Source organism: Protobothrops mucrosquamatus, unplaced genomic scaffold (genome assembly GCF_001527695.2).
Source record: "Protobothrops mucrosquamatus isolate PMUCROS unplaced genomic scaffold, P.Mucros_1.0 scaffold_152, whole genome shotgun sequence".
Lineage (NCBI taxonomy): Eukaryota > Metazoa > Chordata > Lepidosauria > Squamata > Viperidae > Protobothrops > Protobothrops mucrosquamatus.
In genome coordinates this window covers 517508-534890 of record NW_015386228.1, presented here as the reverse complement: position 1 = coordinate 534890, position 17383 = coordinate 517508, and the positions used below count along the sequence as shown (strand labels likewise).

At 41.6% G+C, this 17383-nt stretch overlaps 1 protein-coding gene across 1 annotated transcript in view; it reads right to left on the bottom strand.

The window, feature by feature from the left end:
* Nucleotides 1-7167: 7167 nt before the first annotated feature.
* Nucleotides 7168-17383, bottom strand: part of SEMA3G (semaphorin 3G) — a 69410-nt gene continuing 59194 nt past the window's right edge. The window contains exons 13-16 of the mRNA XM_029284886.1: nucleotides 17194-17235; nucleotides 13640-13865; nucleotides 12955-13094; nucleotides 7168-7662 (exon numbers count right to left, since the gene is read on the bottom strand). Coding sequence (XP_029140719.1) covers nucleotides 7168-7662; nucleotides 12955-13094; nucleotides 13640-13865; nucleotides 17194-17235 — 903 coding nt within the window. The remainder of the gene's footprint in view (nucleotides 7663-12954; nucleotides 13095-13639; nucleotides 13866-17193; nucleotides 17236-17383) is intronic.

The following is a 17383-nucleotide window of genomic DNA, read 5'->3' as shown; positions in this document are numbered from 1 at the left end:
CCAACAAACACAGGGATGGGAACAGTAGCTATTAGTCAATTTGGTTTCTGTTCTTGCTTTTCTGTTTGGCCTTCCCAGGGGCTTCAAAATGCTCTGATCGCATCTTCTGCAACCTGTCACTCTCCAAAGGGTCTAGAGCAGTGATGGCGAACCTTTTAGAAACCGAGTGCCCAAACTGCAACCCAAAACCCACTTATGCATCGTCGGGTGCCGGGTGGGTGTGGCCTATTGGGTGGGTGTGGCCCATTCAGTGGGCACAGCTGTGGTGGTAGTGGCAGACTGGGTGGGACTAAAAGGTTCACTCAATCAATTCCAACTTTGCAAGATCTTTTTTTTCCCCGAGAGAAGTTGAAATTGACTGATTGATTGAACATTTTTTTTTTTTGCACATGGCGGCAGAGGCCTAAAGCGAAAAGGTTTTATAAAACCCAGCTGAAGGCCTAGGACTGGGGCGACAGCGCACGTGCCCACAGAGAGGGCTCTGAGTGCCACCTCTGGCACCCGTGCCATAGGTTCGCCACCACTGGTCTAGAGACTGGGCTTCCCAATATTTCTAGCCATGGGGAATTCTGGAAGTTGCAACCCTCACACATGCAGAGTTCCAGGATGAGGAAGTCTGCACTAGACAATTGTCCAAAGAAGTCTAAGCAACTAAACATGGGGTACTTTCTTTTCTTCCTAAAGTCTACATGAAAAATCCACTTCTGGAGATTCATTCACATTAAAGCGGAGGTCATTCAAATATTAAACCAATTAATGAAGTATATGCTTGGCAATAGCTGCTACAGTCACAAAAAGAGTATTACATCCACAAATGCCTTGTTGAACCTTAGGGTGAATATATTCCACTAATGAAGTCTGGAAAAAATGTTGTATTTTACCATTCCTTTTTTGAAAATAGGAATTGCTTCCCCTACTCTTTAAAACAAGTGGGACTTAAGGTAGACATAATGGCACCGGTGTTCATTTTACCCACACATTCTATCCTAGCCATTCTGGGGATGCTATTCTCTTGGCAGTCTTTGCTGGTTAGTAATGTACAGTATACAGAAGTGAATGGTAGGCCCACTTATGGAAGCTACCAGATAACACATAATATAACCACAACAGAAAGCTACCATCCCCAGTGACTTTCTCTTTAGTCCTGGATAACAGGTCATATAAAAGCCTGATTTCAATTAGTTCAGAGCCCAGATACTATCTGGTAGAGGTACAAATTGTTTACTTGATGTTGAATAGCAGCTACACTAGAAAATGTTTGCTTATTCACTGTACCTTTTTCTTCTCTTGCTCACTGGCTCTCTGATACTCCAAGGCTCTGTTTTAGGCCCAGTACTCTTCAACATCTTCATCAATGATTTGGATGAGGGGATAGATGGGGAACTCATCAAATTTGCAGATGATACCAAGCTGGCAGGAATACCCAACACTCCAGAAGATAGGCTTAAGATACAGAAGGATCTGGACAGACTTGAACACTGGGCACTATCTAACAAAATTCAATGGTGAAAAAAATAAGGCTCTATATTTAGGCAAGAAAAACCCAGGTATAGTATAGGTAGTACCTGCCTCAATAGTAGTAATTATGAGAGGGATCTTGGAGTCCTATTGGACAATCACTTAAATATGAGCCAGTAGTGTGCTTCAGCTGCCAAAAAACCCAACACAGTTCTAGGCTGTATTAACAGAGAGATAGAATCAAGATCACGTGAAGTGTTAATACCACTTTATAATGCCTTGGTTAGACCATACTTTGAATACTGCATCCAGTTTTGGTCACCACAATGTAATGTTGAGACTCTAGAAAGAATACAGAGAAGAGCAATGATTCAGGGATTGGAGGCTAAAACATATAAAGAACAGTTGCTGGAATTGGATATGTCTAGTTTAATGAAAAGAAGGACTAGGGGTGACATGATAACAGTGTTCCAATATCTCAGGGGTTGCCAAAAAGATGAGGGACTCAAGCTATTCTCTAAAGCACCTGAAGGCAGGACAAGAAGCAGTTGATGGAAACTAATCAAGGAGAGAAGCAACCTAGAACTAAGGAGAAATTTCCTGACAGTTAGAACAATTAATCAGTGGAACAAATTATCTCCAGAAGTTGTGAATGCTCCAACACTGGAAGTTTTTAAGAAGAAATTGGACAACCATTTGTCTGAAATAATATAGGATTTCCTGCCTAAGCAGGGGGTTGGACTAGAAGAGCACCAAGGTCTGTTCCAATTCCGTTATTCTGTTCTAATTCTAATTCTATTCACTTTTTGTGTCTCCCCATCCTTCAAAAGCTTTTTGAAGACACACCCCAAATGTCTTAATTTTAGTAAAGAGAAATGCTTAGAACCAGAACTGAAAATGAATGATTTGGTCAGGTTCTGCAAAATGACCTCCCAGTCTCAGTCAATGAGAAATGGAGGTAAAATAAATTACTTCTCCTCCTCCACTAATCTATACTTCCTGTTGCATTTTTCTAACTGTCTACCAAAAATTCATCATCATCATCATTATCATGATGAAGTAGCTTGTATTAAGAGGAAGCTGAAAAGCAGTTAAACCCCTTCTCTTGAAAGACCTGATGGTACAGGTCTAAACCAAGAACTGAAAGGCAGGATGAGGCAAGAATTCTTCAAATGGGAGGGGGAAAGGAGCGTATTTCCAGAAATGAACCATCTTTGCAGTGGTTTCAAATACACCAAAACTGAATTAGTAATACATTAGTTCATCTGTTGAGGAGAGATACAATGGTGTCATGGATATATTCACTGTTTTCTCTCTCTCTCATCTTTCTCAGCTTCTCCCTCTTAAAATTTCCTCTCGTTTCCCCCCATATCTTCTTTACTACAATCATGTTTTAAATCAAACCGTCTTCATTGCAACCTATTTAATTGCTTTCAATCAGTACATCGTACAGTCATTGCAGCTCTGTATTTTTTTTAAATAAAATATTCCAATGTAGCAAAATTACAGTTCACAAAAACGAACTAGTCCTTGGGCTAAATAAACAGATCCCTCTCCTCTTTCAGCAGGAAATATGGATGCAGATTTTTCTAATCAGATTCTGACAGATTTTTTCAATGCAAGAGTAACTTGTAAGGCTACTATTATTCTTGCTTTACTAGTAAGTGTTGGGAGTGATTTACTGGGACCAATTATATAAAGTGACTGCGTTATAAGAGAGAGAGAGGGAGAGGGAGAGGGAGAGGGAGAAATCCTCCATCGATGGAGGATTTAAAGGAGAGAGATATGTGGGAAAGGACTGGAAGATAGGTTGGTTATGCAAATGTTATGCATATGAATTGCTCTGTGAATTTAACTGGTGTTTTAAGATGATTGCCATCCAAACTAAAACAAAAACAAAACGTTTCAGATATTTTAGTTCATACAAAGAATGGGGCAAAGTTGGTTTGTTCTGGAAATGGACCAAAGCATGATTCTTCTGGATAGAAGTGATTCAGAAGAGGTATGAGGAAGAAAAAGGCAAGGACATTAGCAGCAGCTTTTAGAAGGGAAGGGTAGCCACACAGAAGATCAGGAGTGGGTGGGCTGCTTGGATACTCTGTGCTGTAGCTACTAGGGAGGAGGGGGGGAGAGAGAGGGCAGCCTGAACCAGTATTGCCCTGTTTGCCCCATCACCACTCCAGAATATATCTTGAACTGGTGTTTTGCACAGAACATTTGGCACAAACCCCGTGAACCTCAAAGAAGTCCCAATTGCGTGACATAAAGGGACTGTTCTGTGTGCCAAGAGAATCTAATGTATCATTTGTTTGTTATAGATAATCTGTTGATGGTGAGCAATGATAAAAATGGATTCAGAGGAAAAACAGATGAACTGACTTTATGAAGTAGTTCTGATTTATATTCTGGTTACATGTGGTGATAAGAATCATGCCCATCCCATCTCCCACAGGAGTCTATTCTGTTTCTAGGCCCAATCGATACCTGCACATCAACCTCCGAATTGTGTTCATCCCATCTAGTCCATTCTTTTTTTAATGGGACAATGTCCAGTAGTATGGTCAATCAGGATGTGGAACCTAAAGTTTACAAAAGGTTTGCTTGATCATTGAAGGAACTCTTGGATTGTTTTGAATGAGCTATACATTAGAGTTTAAGGAACATGTCACCAACTTGGCAAAAGAGAAATCCACAAATCTGGGGTGTACACAAATAGAACAAGCATTGGAAACACACTAGTGGATTATTGCCCTAGTGCCAGCCAGGCTCTCTGATCTGCTTGTCTTTTTGTTACATTTTATTAATTAAACATATTCATGCTGACATGTTACAGGACAAAGCAGAGCTATAGCGTCATCTTTATTTCCAAGAAAGTCTGTGAGCCATATGTGGGTTTTATAAGCATTCTCAGGAGCAACAACGACTGATGGTTGCAGCCCAATGCTTCCTTTGAAAACGTGCCCATCTGTTAGGAAAAAGTCAACCAGGTGCAACCCAGTAGATAAGAGGGGCTTGTGGAGGTGGGTGGAAATAGAGGAAAAATTGGAACAGACAGAATCACCATGGCAACCATTTCTTAGAATCATTCCTGACAGACGGCTATTCATTCTGCTTTTCAAGTCCTTGAGTCAGCACAAAAATATGAAGGCTTGAATTGGGCTATCCTGACAGTCAATTACAAGGCTTGCAAGTAGTACTTTTATAGCTTTAATGTGGGAGAGATTAAGGAACGCAATGGGTGGATTTCCCGTTGATGGGAAAAATCACTCTCCCTAACATGGGATACAGCTGAAGCTTGGGAAGGAAGTGAGTTTTGATAGATGGCTTGACCCATCTGTCAGAATATGCCCATCAGTCCACACAGGGAATCAAATCTCTCAGCTAAACAATATTGTGATTGTCAAGAAATAATGTTTCTACTTGGCAGTCACTTTTGTTTCTCTCGAGCAAATGCTTTGAAGTGCCAACTTCTTAAACCTTCTTCCCTCAGTGAGATGACCTATCCCATGGGCTGGGTCAGACCCCCCATGTTGGGACCTTCTGGTTTGGGATCTATCCCACTGCACCTTTGAGGAAACACACTGGAAGCTCTCCTGATTTATTTTTATTATCTATTCTTGGCAATTGCAGTGCCATAGGGCACTCAAATCAAGGCAACCCAGGGGATTTAAAGATATTAGTGGGCAGATGTCCAGACAAAACTGTTTCGTTATGAGGCTAGAAAGCTATCCTGCATCAGCTTTTCCCATTTGACAAATGTTACAATCCAGCTCTCTCTCGTTCTCCCACTCATTTGCTCTTTTCCCATATAAAATGGCAAATGTTGGCAGGGCTGTGGGTAGGTTCTAGTAATGAATGCCCCACTTCTCCTGCCCCCTTCCCAGCTACTGAAGCTTCCCTTCTCTGCTGCATCCATTGCCTGAACAGCAATGAAAAGATGAAGCCCTGATCAGCTGGTAAAAAAGTAACTAATATCTCAATCCCAGGTCCACCTTGTCCTACGACTATTCATTATGCTGATGAAAGTCAAGAAGAGGGTGTAAAATTACTTCCAAGTCAGAACTTGCTATGTAAGATTTAATTTATTTGTTGAACAAACTGCTAGTTTTCATTTAGCTGTCAATCTTTAAAACAAAGGAATTAATTAATACAAGTCCACGAAAGGCTTATTGGCTCGTGTGGCCCTCCGGTGGTGGGTCCCATCTGTGATTGTACTGCCCAATAAAAGTGGCCAGCAATGAGATAATCAGAGGTGATACAGAGAAGCCAGGCTTTCCTGGACAGGATAAGATATTGGCAAGCAAAATGTAGGAAGCTCAGGAATAGGTAGACCAAACTACGTGACGTGGCCAAGGTTAGCCTAGTGGTTCCTCTGCTTTTTGACAGAGGGCTTGTGGGGAGGGGGGGACAATTGCAACAGAGGAGGGCTGAGGAAAAGAAAAACTTAGCTGCTTTTCTGCCATTCATTTCCCCACTGAAATCTCTGCTCAGTCTGAGAAAAACCTAGGGAAGTAATGGGAGCTGCATAAGATATATATTTGGGTCTGGCCCATGCTACCCCTGAGGTTTCTGTTTATTTCTTTGCTTGTTTGTTTGGCAAGTTTAGTTTCGCCTCCAACTGTTGGTTATTTGAAAAGAATGCACTAGAACAGTGGTTCTCAACCTTTTTAATGCCACGACACCAACCGGTCGTAAGTCGAGGACTAAACCGGTCGTAAGTCGAGGACTTTCCCTGCCCGGGAGCGCCGCGCATGCGTGGTTCCGCCCCCTGCACCGACCGAGGCGTAGCTGGCAAGCGGCAGAGACGGAGCAGGCCGACCACCAGCTGGCCCAGCCCAAGGGAGGTAAGGCACCTGCCGGAAAAGGGGAAAAAAATGGCGGACAGCCTTGCTTGGCGACCCCGGTGAAATGGTCGATCGACCCCAAATGGGGTCGCGACCCATAGGTTGAGAACCGCTGCACTAGAAGGACACATGCGGTGTAAATGAGCACTAGGGTCAAATCATACTGTAAACATAACTGGCCTTTTTAAAACTCGTATGTAATCATGCCCAAAGAATTGACATTACTTTTGACCTGTTGGACAGAAGAAGGAAAAGCATGAGGCTGGAAGTACTATAATGATCTGCTTTGCACCTCCAGGTACCATGATACGCAGAGTTCAATGGTCACACACCCATACCCAGCATGAAGTATAGGGAGAATAGATCACCGGAAGCAGCATCTGTTCCTTCAAAGGGGTGACCGTGTCACCTATTATCTACAGCTGATCCTTTTCACCTCCAGAAGAGCATGGGTTACATATCTCCATTCTTTCCAGCTCCCCACTGTTTCGTCTCAGTCCTGTAAGAGGAGTGGGTGCTGCCGTTCCTTAGTTGCTGGTAACAGTCTCCCAGCCACCTGGTTAGATCCTTAAGGCTCCTTTTCTGAGTCATGTAGCTCAGCCGTACTGAACATGAGGCTTCATGGATGCCAGCATTTAAAATAATCATGAGTGAGGCCCACCTCCACCCTTTCTTAGACTTGATACCGTGTGAGGTGTGATATAACTCACACCAGGGTTGTCAATACGGGATAGAAAAACAATACTTTGGTATTTGTTAAGTCTCCAGCATTTTGACAAAAAGGAAGGGATATGAATAGGCTCAGTTGATCAGCAAGGGCAAGGGGCTTCCATCAGGGCAAAGTTTTAGAAGGGTGGATTTTAATTTACGGGATGCTTTTGCCAAGAGTTGGCTCCATTTCCCCTTCAGCGGCTACTGCTTGCCTGGGCACCCGGTTTCTGTCACCGGGCTGCTTGCCTCTTCCCTTTTTGCCACCATCCAGCAGGTTCCTGCTCTTTGGGAGTTTGCCTTTATGCCACGAAGCACGATCTCCGCACCACACACGCTCACAGTACTCCTCCACTCTCTGCAGATTGCCATAGCCGATCAGATGCATGATGTCTTTGAACCACAATCGTTGTCCCTGCACCAAGCGGAGATTGGGAAGTCGGCATGGAGGGCGAGGCAGCTCCTCCTCCTGCTCCCTCTGGAAAATTTGTTCCAGCTGCTCATTCTCAACCACTTCCAAAATGATTTTGGTGACAGTCTGAGTAAAGCCCTGCTCCTGAGACCTGCAGTAATAAGTTCCAGTATCCTGACGAAAGAGTTTCCGAAACAGCAAGCCGTACTCTGTCTTCATGATCCGCTCATCTGTTTTCACCTTGAAGAGCCAGGAAAAAGAAAAAAGAAATAAATTAGGAAGCTAAAGAGTTTTCTGGAAATTCAGTTTGATTTAATCAAGATACCACAGGGCAAGAAGTGGGCAATAACAGGGCTGCAAACTTTCCCACAATCTTTCTTAGTAACAAAAACCCAAACAGATTTGTGAATATGCTATGATTCATATATTTTCTGACATATATTACAATATGCTTGAATTGAAGCAGCAGTGTATGACAAAGTGAGAACAGTGTGGGTATGTGTAGAAATTCCAGTGGGGAGAAATGCATCTGGCTTCTCCCCATAAGTAGTCAAGGTAGAATAAAAAAGTAAACGCTTATTTCATGTGACTGATGTGACTCTGAGAATCCAGGGATTTTTATAATTGGTTTTTTTTTAAAGAAAAAAGGGAAAAAAAGAAAGTAGAATTACATTTACTAAATATTGAAGATCCTGGTAAAGAATGAGCCCAGAGACTGGAACATCCAGGCAAACTCATAGATATATAAAATATTGCCCCTACGATCAGAGCTGTTCAAAATAAAGCTATACCACTTCACTTCCCCTATTTCACCTATCTTTGTATTAGAGCTTCTGAAACATCCAGTCAGACTTTATATTTTCCCAAACCATGCTGCTTATCCTGATCCAGCATCTTATCTTTCCCTCAAATTGCCAGACCCCTTTGGTGGCTGGCAATTTTCAATAAATGAAAACATTTCTCTAGCTTTGAAATGTCCCCATCTATCCCCCTTTCCCTGCCATTAGGTTGTGAATTCTTAGGGTGACTAGTTGTATGCTGGGCAATAATAGCGGTAATGCCTATAATGGAATTTTTCTAGGGAGATAGCAGCTCCTAAAGCCAGGCATGCCATCCCAGAAGCCCACCTAAAATGCTAACAATGGTCAGATATAGTACTTTTGTTCAAAAGCGCCATCTTGAAATGGCCTTCTCTAGCAAACATCTTTCACCTGCAAGGATGCATCCCAGCTGAGTCCCCTGGCCCAAGCCCCACCTTATAAAGGAAATCATCAGTATTGAGGCTAAATGAAAATAGCAGATAGATGTACGACTTGTTAATGTCTTCCTTTCTTTTTAATGATTGACTTGTATTTATTTATTATTTTATACAAAGAACAAGGAGCCCAGCAGGAGCAGCACATTCCGTTAATCTGTGTGGTCCTTCAGAAAGCTGAAGGGGAGACATGGGAGGAGGTTTGACACCACTGCACCCTCAAGAGATACCAGCGCTATCCTTATTAGCAAATGATTTTTTGGAATGGAACTCAGCAGCTGTGTTTACTTATCAGTCCCACCTTCTATATCCCAATTGCCCAATTGCTCACTTCACTTCCTGGGAATTAGACTTGCTGGGAAAAAGAGGAGAAAGACCTCGCACGGTAGGGGGTGGACTTCCTTATTTTCAGTTGAGTCAAGAATTCTAATCAAACTCCCCGAAGTAGCAAATCCAAGAACCAAAAGTTTGGCGTAGTGGTTAAGGCGCTGACTTACAAACCAGGAGACCATGAGTTCTAATCCCACTTTAGGCATGAAAGCTGGCTGGGTGACTTTGGGCCAGTCACTCTCTCTCAGTCCAACCCACCTCACTGGGTTGTTGTTGTGGAGAGGAGAAAGATGGAGTATGGGGTATCTTTGCTGCCTTGAGTAACTTATAAAGTAATAAAGATGGGACAATCTACTAAATAATCTACATGCAGATAAGATCGGGAAGAAAACCCTCTCCTTGAAGGCTAATTTTCATTACAAATACATATTTAGTGTGGAGCAGAATTCAGTATGAAGTGGTAAAATCAGTAACATGCCATGTACAGTATGTAGAACAATTCTTGGGCTTTTTATTTTAAATATTCACAGACTGTCCTTCATTTTGCTTGCATATTTCTCTGGTTTCCACAGGACTTACATACAATGCAAAGACAATTTTACTAATCATTTTGTAATTTTTAACCCAGCTTCTATGTTGTGATTTGATATGCAAGTCTGCCTCTTGAAAAAAATATTGTGATTATGGCAAAATTAATTTGTGGCAAAATATCCCCCAAATCCACACACTCTGAAGCAACAATGAAAGTTACAGAATTTTACTGAGAGCCACTCCTTAATACAGTGATGGCGAACCTTTTAGAGACCGAGTGCCCAAACCACAACCCAAAACCCACTTATTTATCGCAAAGTGCCAGGGCCGCATCAGCATTGTGGTGCCCTCAGGGGGGGCATGGGGGCGTGGCCCACTGGGTGGGCATGGCTGCAGTTGTCACGGCAGACTGAGTGGGCGTGGCTGGGGTGGGCATGGCCACCTCGATGTTGTTCATGGAGGGGAGGTTGGGCAGGGTTGGGGGAGATCCAGGGGGTCTCTGCCGGGTAGGGTGGTGGGCAGGAAGCCCAGAATAGATGGTGGGAGGCACGCAATCCTAGCTGGGACTGGGGGGCCATGGCGCCGATGAGGATCCAGCTTTCCCTGCTCGGGGTGGCCTTTGGCTTGCTGGGTATGGGCGTGCTCTACCACCTCTACTCGATCTTGCTAGCTGGCCACTTTGCCTCCTTTGTGCCTGGTGGGGCTGCCGTTCTGGGCGGTGGCAGCGGCCTAATGGACCTGCGCAAGCTGCTGGCAGCCGTGGCATGTGTGCCCACAAAGAGGGCTCTGAGTGCCGCCTCTGGCACGCGTGCTATAGGTTCGCCACCACTGCCCTAATATATATGTATTCCAAACCACTGAAATCAGGCCTGGAGATTTAAGAAACCATAGCAGGGAGAAGCAGGGCTGTGCCATTATTCCAGTGACCTGCTTCAAAATTAATTAATTGGAGGGTCTCTACCTCCTAAATTATTAACGTTTCCTATAAGGATGGGCCGTCATTTGCACAGAAAGAATGTAAGTTTATCTTCCATGCTTTGAGTACGAGGGAAAAATAAACAGAAGGGGGCTTGTTAATATGCCATTTACTATGATTCAGTATTATAAGATCTTGCTGTATAGTTCAATCCATTTTATTAAATATTTTATATTTAATATGAGTTCATCTTTCACCCACGTTTTTATGTGTTATTTTTTTAAGAATTTGCAGTAAAAAAATAATACATGCCTAAAATTTTAAACAATTATTCTGAAAGTATTTTCTGACAAAGTATTTTCTCGGATATTTCACTGCCCTAAAATGTATAGCCAAATCTATCACCAAATATTTCTTTGCCGAGAACTGCACCATAAATTTCAAAGAATAAAATCTGAAGGACATCTCTTTCCTTGGCCACCTATGAATTTAGGACAAAATTAATTTATTTTTGAATATTCAAACGATGGATTACAAAGTATCTTTATTAGGAGTTTAACAGAACTATGCTTGAATCCAGAGGATCTGAACATCAAGGCATGTCGGCGGAGATTGACACTTCTTATGAGGTGTCATTCCGATCACTAGAAGATAGAAAAAGAAACCAATTCCCCCCCTTCCTCAGTTGATCCTTGACCAGGACTTGTCCCTGCTGGTCCATTCCCAGATGTCCAAGCTTTTTGAGAATACCCCCACAGATATATATACCCCCATCGACATACACTCCTACAATGAGCTCTGAATTAGAGTTCTTTATTCTTCATCTTTGGTGCTGGAGAAGACTCCTGCGAGTCCCTTGGACTGCAAGGCGTTCAAACCGGTCAGTCCTAGAAGAGATCAACCCTGATTGCTCTTTAGAAGGCCAGATCCTGAAGTTGAAACTCAAATACTTTGGCCACCTAATGAGAAGGAAGGACTCATTGGAGAAGGGCCTAATGCTGGGAAAGATTGAGGGCAATAGAAGAAGGGGACGACAGAGAATGAGGTGGCTGGATGGAGTCACTGAAGCAGTAGGCGTGAGCTTAAATGGACTCCAGAAGATGGTAGAGGACAGGAGGATTTGGAGGAACGTTGTCCATGGAGTCGCGATGGGTCAGACACGACTTCGCAATTAACAACAACAAATTCCTCATCTTCTCTCCTTTACTTCAACTGCTGTTACTGAAATACTTGTGTTGATATTCCTGAGGTCCCCAATGTCTATTTCCGTGGTTACCTCCAGTATGAAAAAAAGCTGGAATATTACTTTCTAGCCTGAAAGGCAATTAATCTTTTAAGTGTATGGCATTTTCCTTCTTAGCTGCAGATGCTAAGTACCTCTTCTTAGTATACTCTCCACCAACATCACAACAATAATCTTCCCAAACAATTTCTTCCCCACAGAGGGCTTGCCAGCCAAAGTAGTTCTTGACTGATGGTCAGTTTGCCAATGTCTGAACACCAGCCATTTGCAAATTAACACTCTGGTTGCCATAGACTGCGGTTGCATCAGCAATCAATTCAGCTGTTTTAGCAAACTCACTGAATGCCTCCTTAAGGAATTCAGGGTCAGTTAGTAAAGTCTTAAACAACTCACATACCCATCTTCTCAGAGCTGGGGGGGGCAGGGAGAGAGAGAAACAGCTATAAAAATAACTTCCAAGACTTGAAGGCCCACAACAGCTGTTTCATGTTATTTAAACTCTATCCACCTTACATTCAGTAGGATCCATAAGAACTGTACTTCCTTCTCTTTGGACCACTGTCTTGGCAATGATGGCCATGAGTAGTTTATTGACAGAAGACATTCCAAGTTATTGTATTGCCTCCTTAAAAGGAGGTACAAATCAAGAGAGGAAAATGCTTTATATTTAGTAGGCTCAGTTACATGATAATCTATTTTCTTTTGTTCAAGTCCGGATACAAACCACTTTTCTCCCCCAGCCCAGATGGAGCCAAGAATTAAAAAAAAAAATATCAGATTGAGACTGAGAGGGAGGGCAGATCACATCGACCAGGTGCAAGAATTTAGCTCTGCCTTATGACTGGAAGAGGTTGAGGGGACCTTTCTTATCGGTTCCATCTTCAGTAACCAAGAACTCCATATGTACTTACAGCCTGAAGAGAAAGCTATTTTATTCACAGACAGGGAACATTTCCACCGAATGGGAACGGGTATATTTGGCAGAGATCCTCAGCTTTTACAGCTGTACTGCAGACTGCAGAAATTTAGTAAGTAAAGATCTCCCAGACCCCCACAATGCTCTATAATAATCAATAACTAGTGTAAGAAAACAGTCAAGACAAAAAAATGTGGTAGTTATGTGGCAGAAACAGCAGGAACAATAATGTGCTGACATGACTCATATATTTACATGAGAGAGTAAATGTTTGGGTATACTTAGAGGGAGAAGATTAAAGAAAATTGCCATTAAGAAAACAAAAAGCAAGAGTGTCTCACCTCATCTCTGAGCTCCTCTGGAGATCTGCGTACAAACCATTGCACTGCAGCTTGGGGTGACTTGGGGATACACTCTAAGAAGGTACTGTTGTGCTCCGTCCCATACACCACCTTCTCCTCAGTGCTGTCAAAGTCATCCACTACAAAAACACAAAAATGCTATTACCGAAGACCAACCGTTCCGTAAGTGCCCGTCTCCATAAAAGGAGGTCACAACGGCCCAGGATTGCTTCTGAACATGCGGGAGGTAGGAATGGGTTTAAAGCCTGGCCCGTCCTGAATCTTTGCTCTTTGGTACAGAGAGAGATTTATTTCCCATCCCAAAAAACTGGATCAAAATTGCCAGAATGTTTTCAGGGTTAATTCAAGATGCCAAAGACTCCAAGCTTTCCTCTCTTTCCCAATATTCCAGTGAAGATTATGGTGCTCTGTTTATGTTTTCAAATCATAAAACAGGTACTGCCCAAGGTAAAAGTTGGCCCATCTTCCTGTGAAAATGTAAAGTTTCCATGAACACAGGGGTCATATTAGCGGTAACACAGCAGACACCTCACCTATTTGTAACTGATCTTAATGCTACCATGTTCACACTCTCCAGTGTTCTTGAAAGCCAAAGATACGGCAGGTAGCCCTCCACAAAAGCCAGCCCATTCCGCTCTAAGCAGATAATCCCAAGTTTCTTCACCTGTCAGGTTTTGATCCAGGCACTGGTGCATGGGATTCCCATTCTGGATGTCTTGCCTGCGAAAGCGACGTTTGCCCGATTCCTGGTATCTGGTGCAAGTGAGGCCATCCCAGGCACAATATGGGTCCCGTGCCAGGCAACATTCTGCACAGGCGGTCCCGTAAATCTCACACTGATGCAGTTTCACTTGGGCCACACCGACCCGTGAGCCCACGTAAAGCATTTGCTGTCAACGCAAACCAAAGCAGCGTTAATAGGAGAAGCACCAAATCACTTTGGAGCTGGTATTTTTAGTAGCCGCCTCATGTTGGTGAAGGGAGTAAAACACACAGTAAAATTGGTGGACATTTTTTAAAAACAGGGAGCAACCCACCCACCCACCCCTCTCCACTCACTAACACTGATGATATTACCTGGTTGGGTAATGAAATGTCTGCAAGTAAATAACCATGCTGAGAGAGCACCCAGGACTCCACAGTTCAACCCTAAGCTATAGATATTCTCTTCTACTGGGACATCTTTTGTCTCTATCAGAATTTCCTCTGCAATTTTCAGAAAAGAAAACTGGGGTTTAGCTTGCTAAAGGCACCTCCATATGATGATTCTGATCCTACTTGAAGCCAACTCTAAACCTGCCTAACTGGCTTGTCTGGAGAGTTGGCTGTCTTACTCCTAGCGGTGTTTTGGTTCAGTAAAACTTTGAGTACATGTGTAGTGTTTGCTGGAATGCTGTTGCTGAATGGGAATTGTGAATGGAGGGGAGGGGCATCCTCCCTGGCTCATTTCCTGGACCCAAGTGAGCCTTCACTCATTCCTTCTCCCACACCACTGAGGGTCAATTCCTACATCCTCAACTTTCTCTCTCCCCCTCCCCCATCCCAAAACTCTTACCGGTCCTGGAAGAAATGCCCTGCCACAAACTTGCTGATACGCTTTTGTTCTAGGTGTGTTTTTAAATACAGAAAACAAATGATGTCTAGACTATCTAGATAATTTCTTTTTACTTTTTTATTTTTCAGTTCCACCCCCTGCTTTATCTTACGTTCCCATAATAGTAACATGGCCATTGGAAACACTCAAGAGTCAATTTCCCTTTTGCTGTGAAATGGGTAACAGGAAATGTTTAGGACCTTTAGGACCCAGACAAAATTAGGGAGCAGATCCTGACTGAACTATTTTTTTCTAAGCTACCTTACTGATCAGCAGGCAGGAACACCGATTGGCTCATGCTGATCTTTTACAGGTAAGATGGCAAATGCCACACCTGCCATCTTGCTGTAGAAACAAGTGCAGCAAGGGTCAAATTTCATGGGAACAATGGGACCGGGAAGGACTGTTCAGTCTATACCCGCCCCCACCCCTCAACTAGATTTTCCTGATTTAAATTGCTGTCTTCCTTTTTCTACTGTATTTGGTCCTCTGAGTGAAAATATATGCAGCTGTGTCATCAACCTTCTTAAGTTACACTACAGCATTTGGAAGAGCAATAAAATTAAGTGGCTTTGGAATTCCCACAGTTTCCTGGATATGTTATGGCGTTATTTATGGCCATTCAGAATTGAAACTGATTGCATACATTCATGTCAAAGAAAATCTACTTGGTAACGTCAGAGGTCTTAGAAGTCAAGACATACAGAAAGAAGCCACATTACATATGCCTTGAGATAATTAATATCTGCAGTGTCAGACTACAGTTAACATTTTTCACAGATCTGCATGATTTAAAATAGAAATTCATGATTTAAATAATGATTTCATATTTCTGATTTGCATATCAATGACTATTTGAGAATAATTGGGAAGTTGTCCGCTGTTTATAAAGCAGGCACATGTTTTTCCCCAATGTACCGCCCATTGAAATCTTGGACTACACAACCCATGATTTATAAACAGGATTCCCAGTCTATCTGAGATTATGGTTACTGAATCCAACAGAGCTAGATAATGTTAGATTGGAGGAAGGTAAATTATATTATGATAGTTCCCTGTTTGGGTAAAAAGTGTTTGCTATGAAGTATCTGAACTTTTCCTGGTCTTATTAGAATTTAGTATCTTTATTGTATTTGTTTTATTCTAGCTGAATTTCAACAAAAAATCACCACAGTCTCCCGTAATCTAAAACCTGGTAAGTGTTTTGTTGGACTTCAGGCATGGTGGTGATTGAAAGCTGCTTTTACCACCACCACCATATTCCCATAAAGAACCTATTCTTTGGGGAGGTTGGTCGGTTCCTATTTTCAAATTTTTATTTGAAACAATCAAACCTTTGCATTGGCACTTTACTAGTTTAGCATCCACACTGTCTCATTACAGATCATATATGATTTCCTTATATCCCCTGGGTTGACAGAGGATGACAGTATTGTTTATAAAATATAGTCCCTCTAGATCCTGTAAAATTATGGTTTGCCATCCTGTTTCTTTAGCACATGAATCTTGTAGTTTGTCAAGTAAAATTGCTGGCCAAATTTTATTTTGAATCACTTTATTGGCAAGAAGGGTGTTATATTTATTTTATGTATATAAAACTGAACTCTTTGTTGTGCATCCAAGGTGGAAAAATGTTAAAGCTGATACTTCTGAAAACTTTTGTGGCTCCTTTTTAATATGAAACAAATGTGCTGTGTTTGACTATCTACCATATTGCCTGCAAAAATTTAGTAATTCTCTCCCTCCCTCTCTATACACACACACAAATACTGTGAATTTATTATTCATGCATAATATTACTATAGCTTCAGTATTTAGATTAAATAGTAAAGAGATAATAGCCATCCTTGTTTAAAACTTCAAAATATTAAATTGTCCAGTTAGTCATAATTATTAATTTTTATCCAGGTCTTTATGGGTTTATGAATTTGATCTATTATGTCTAAAAAACTTGCCAAATTTAAATTTTTGTAAACTTCTTTTCAGAAATACTTTTTGTACACAATCAATATATCTGACTAACCTACTGATACCAAATTGATTTTACAGAAGCGTACAATATTTACTAATTTTCTAATAGGACTGGCTATAGTTCTGTGATTAAATCCAGACAAGTTTGGATATATAATTTTATTTATAATTGAATTGAGGGGATTGGTAATATATATACAGTATATATTAATATATACTGTATATATATTAATATATACAGTAGTTTATAATCAGCGAGAAGTAGAAAAATGGGTCAGTATAAAATTACATCTTGTGATTTCTTGCCTGGTTTAGAAATAAGGATAATTTTGCAATACAGGAAGATTTTTCTCTTGGATAATAAGATAATAAGAACTCTTGTATTTAAATATCCTTGCATTGTTCCTAAAATTCACTACTAGTCTGAATTAGTGACTGCCTTTCAGTACTAAAGTATCAGTAATTTAGATTATCATTAATTTCATCTGCTATGGAATTCCCTGAAGTATATAAATCAGTCAAGAAATCATTAATTCATCATTCACATTTTAATGTGGTAAGCCATGCCTAGCTTAAATAATATTGAGTTTTATAGTAAAAATGCAAATGGATAGAGGTGGATGGTTTATTTTTATAATTCATTCATTACTTACCCGTTTCACAGAAATTTCCATCTCAGTGATGGGGACTGGTACCTGGAGGGCAAGAAGACAGGGCAAACTCAGCTAAAATATGTCACCAAAATGACTCCCAACCCTATCCTATGACTCTACATTTATGTATTTCTAATAGTCATAGAAGGTCATTATTGTCCCAGCTATTTTCTCACAAAAACAAATGTAT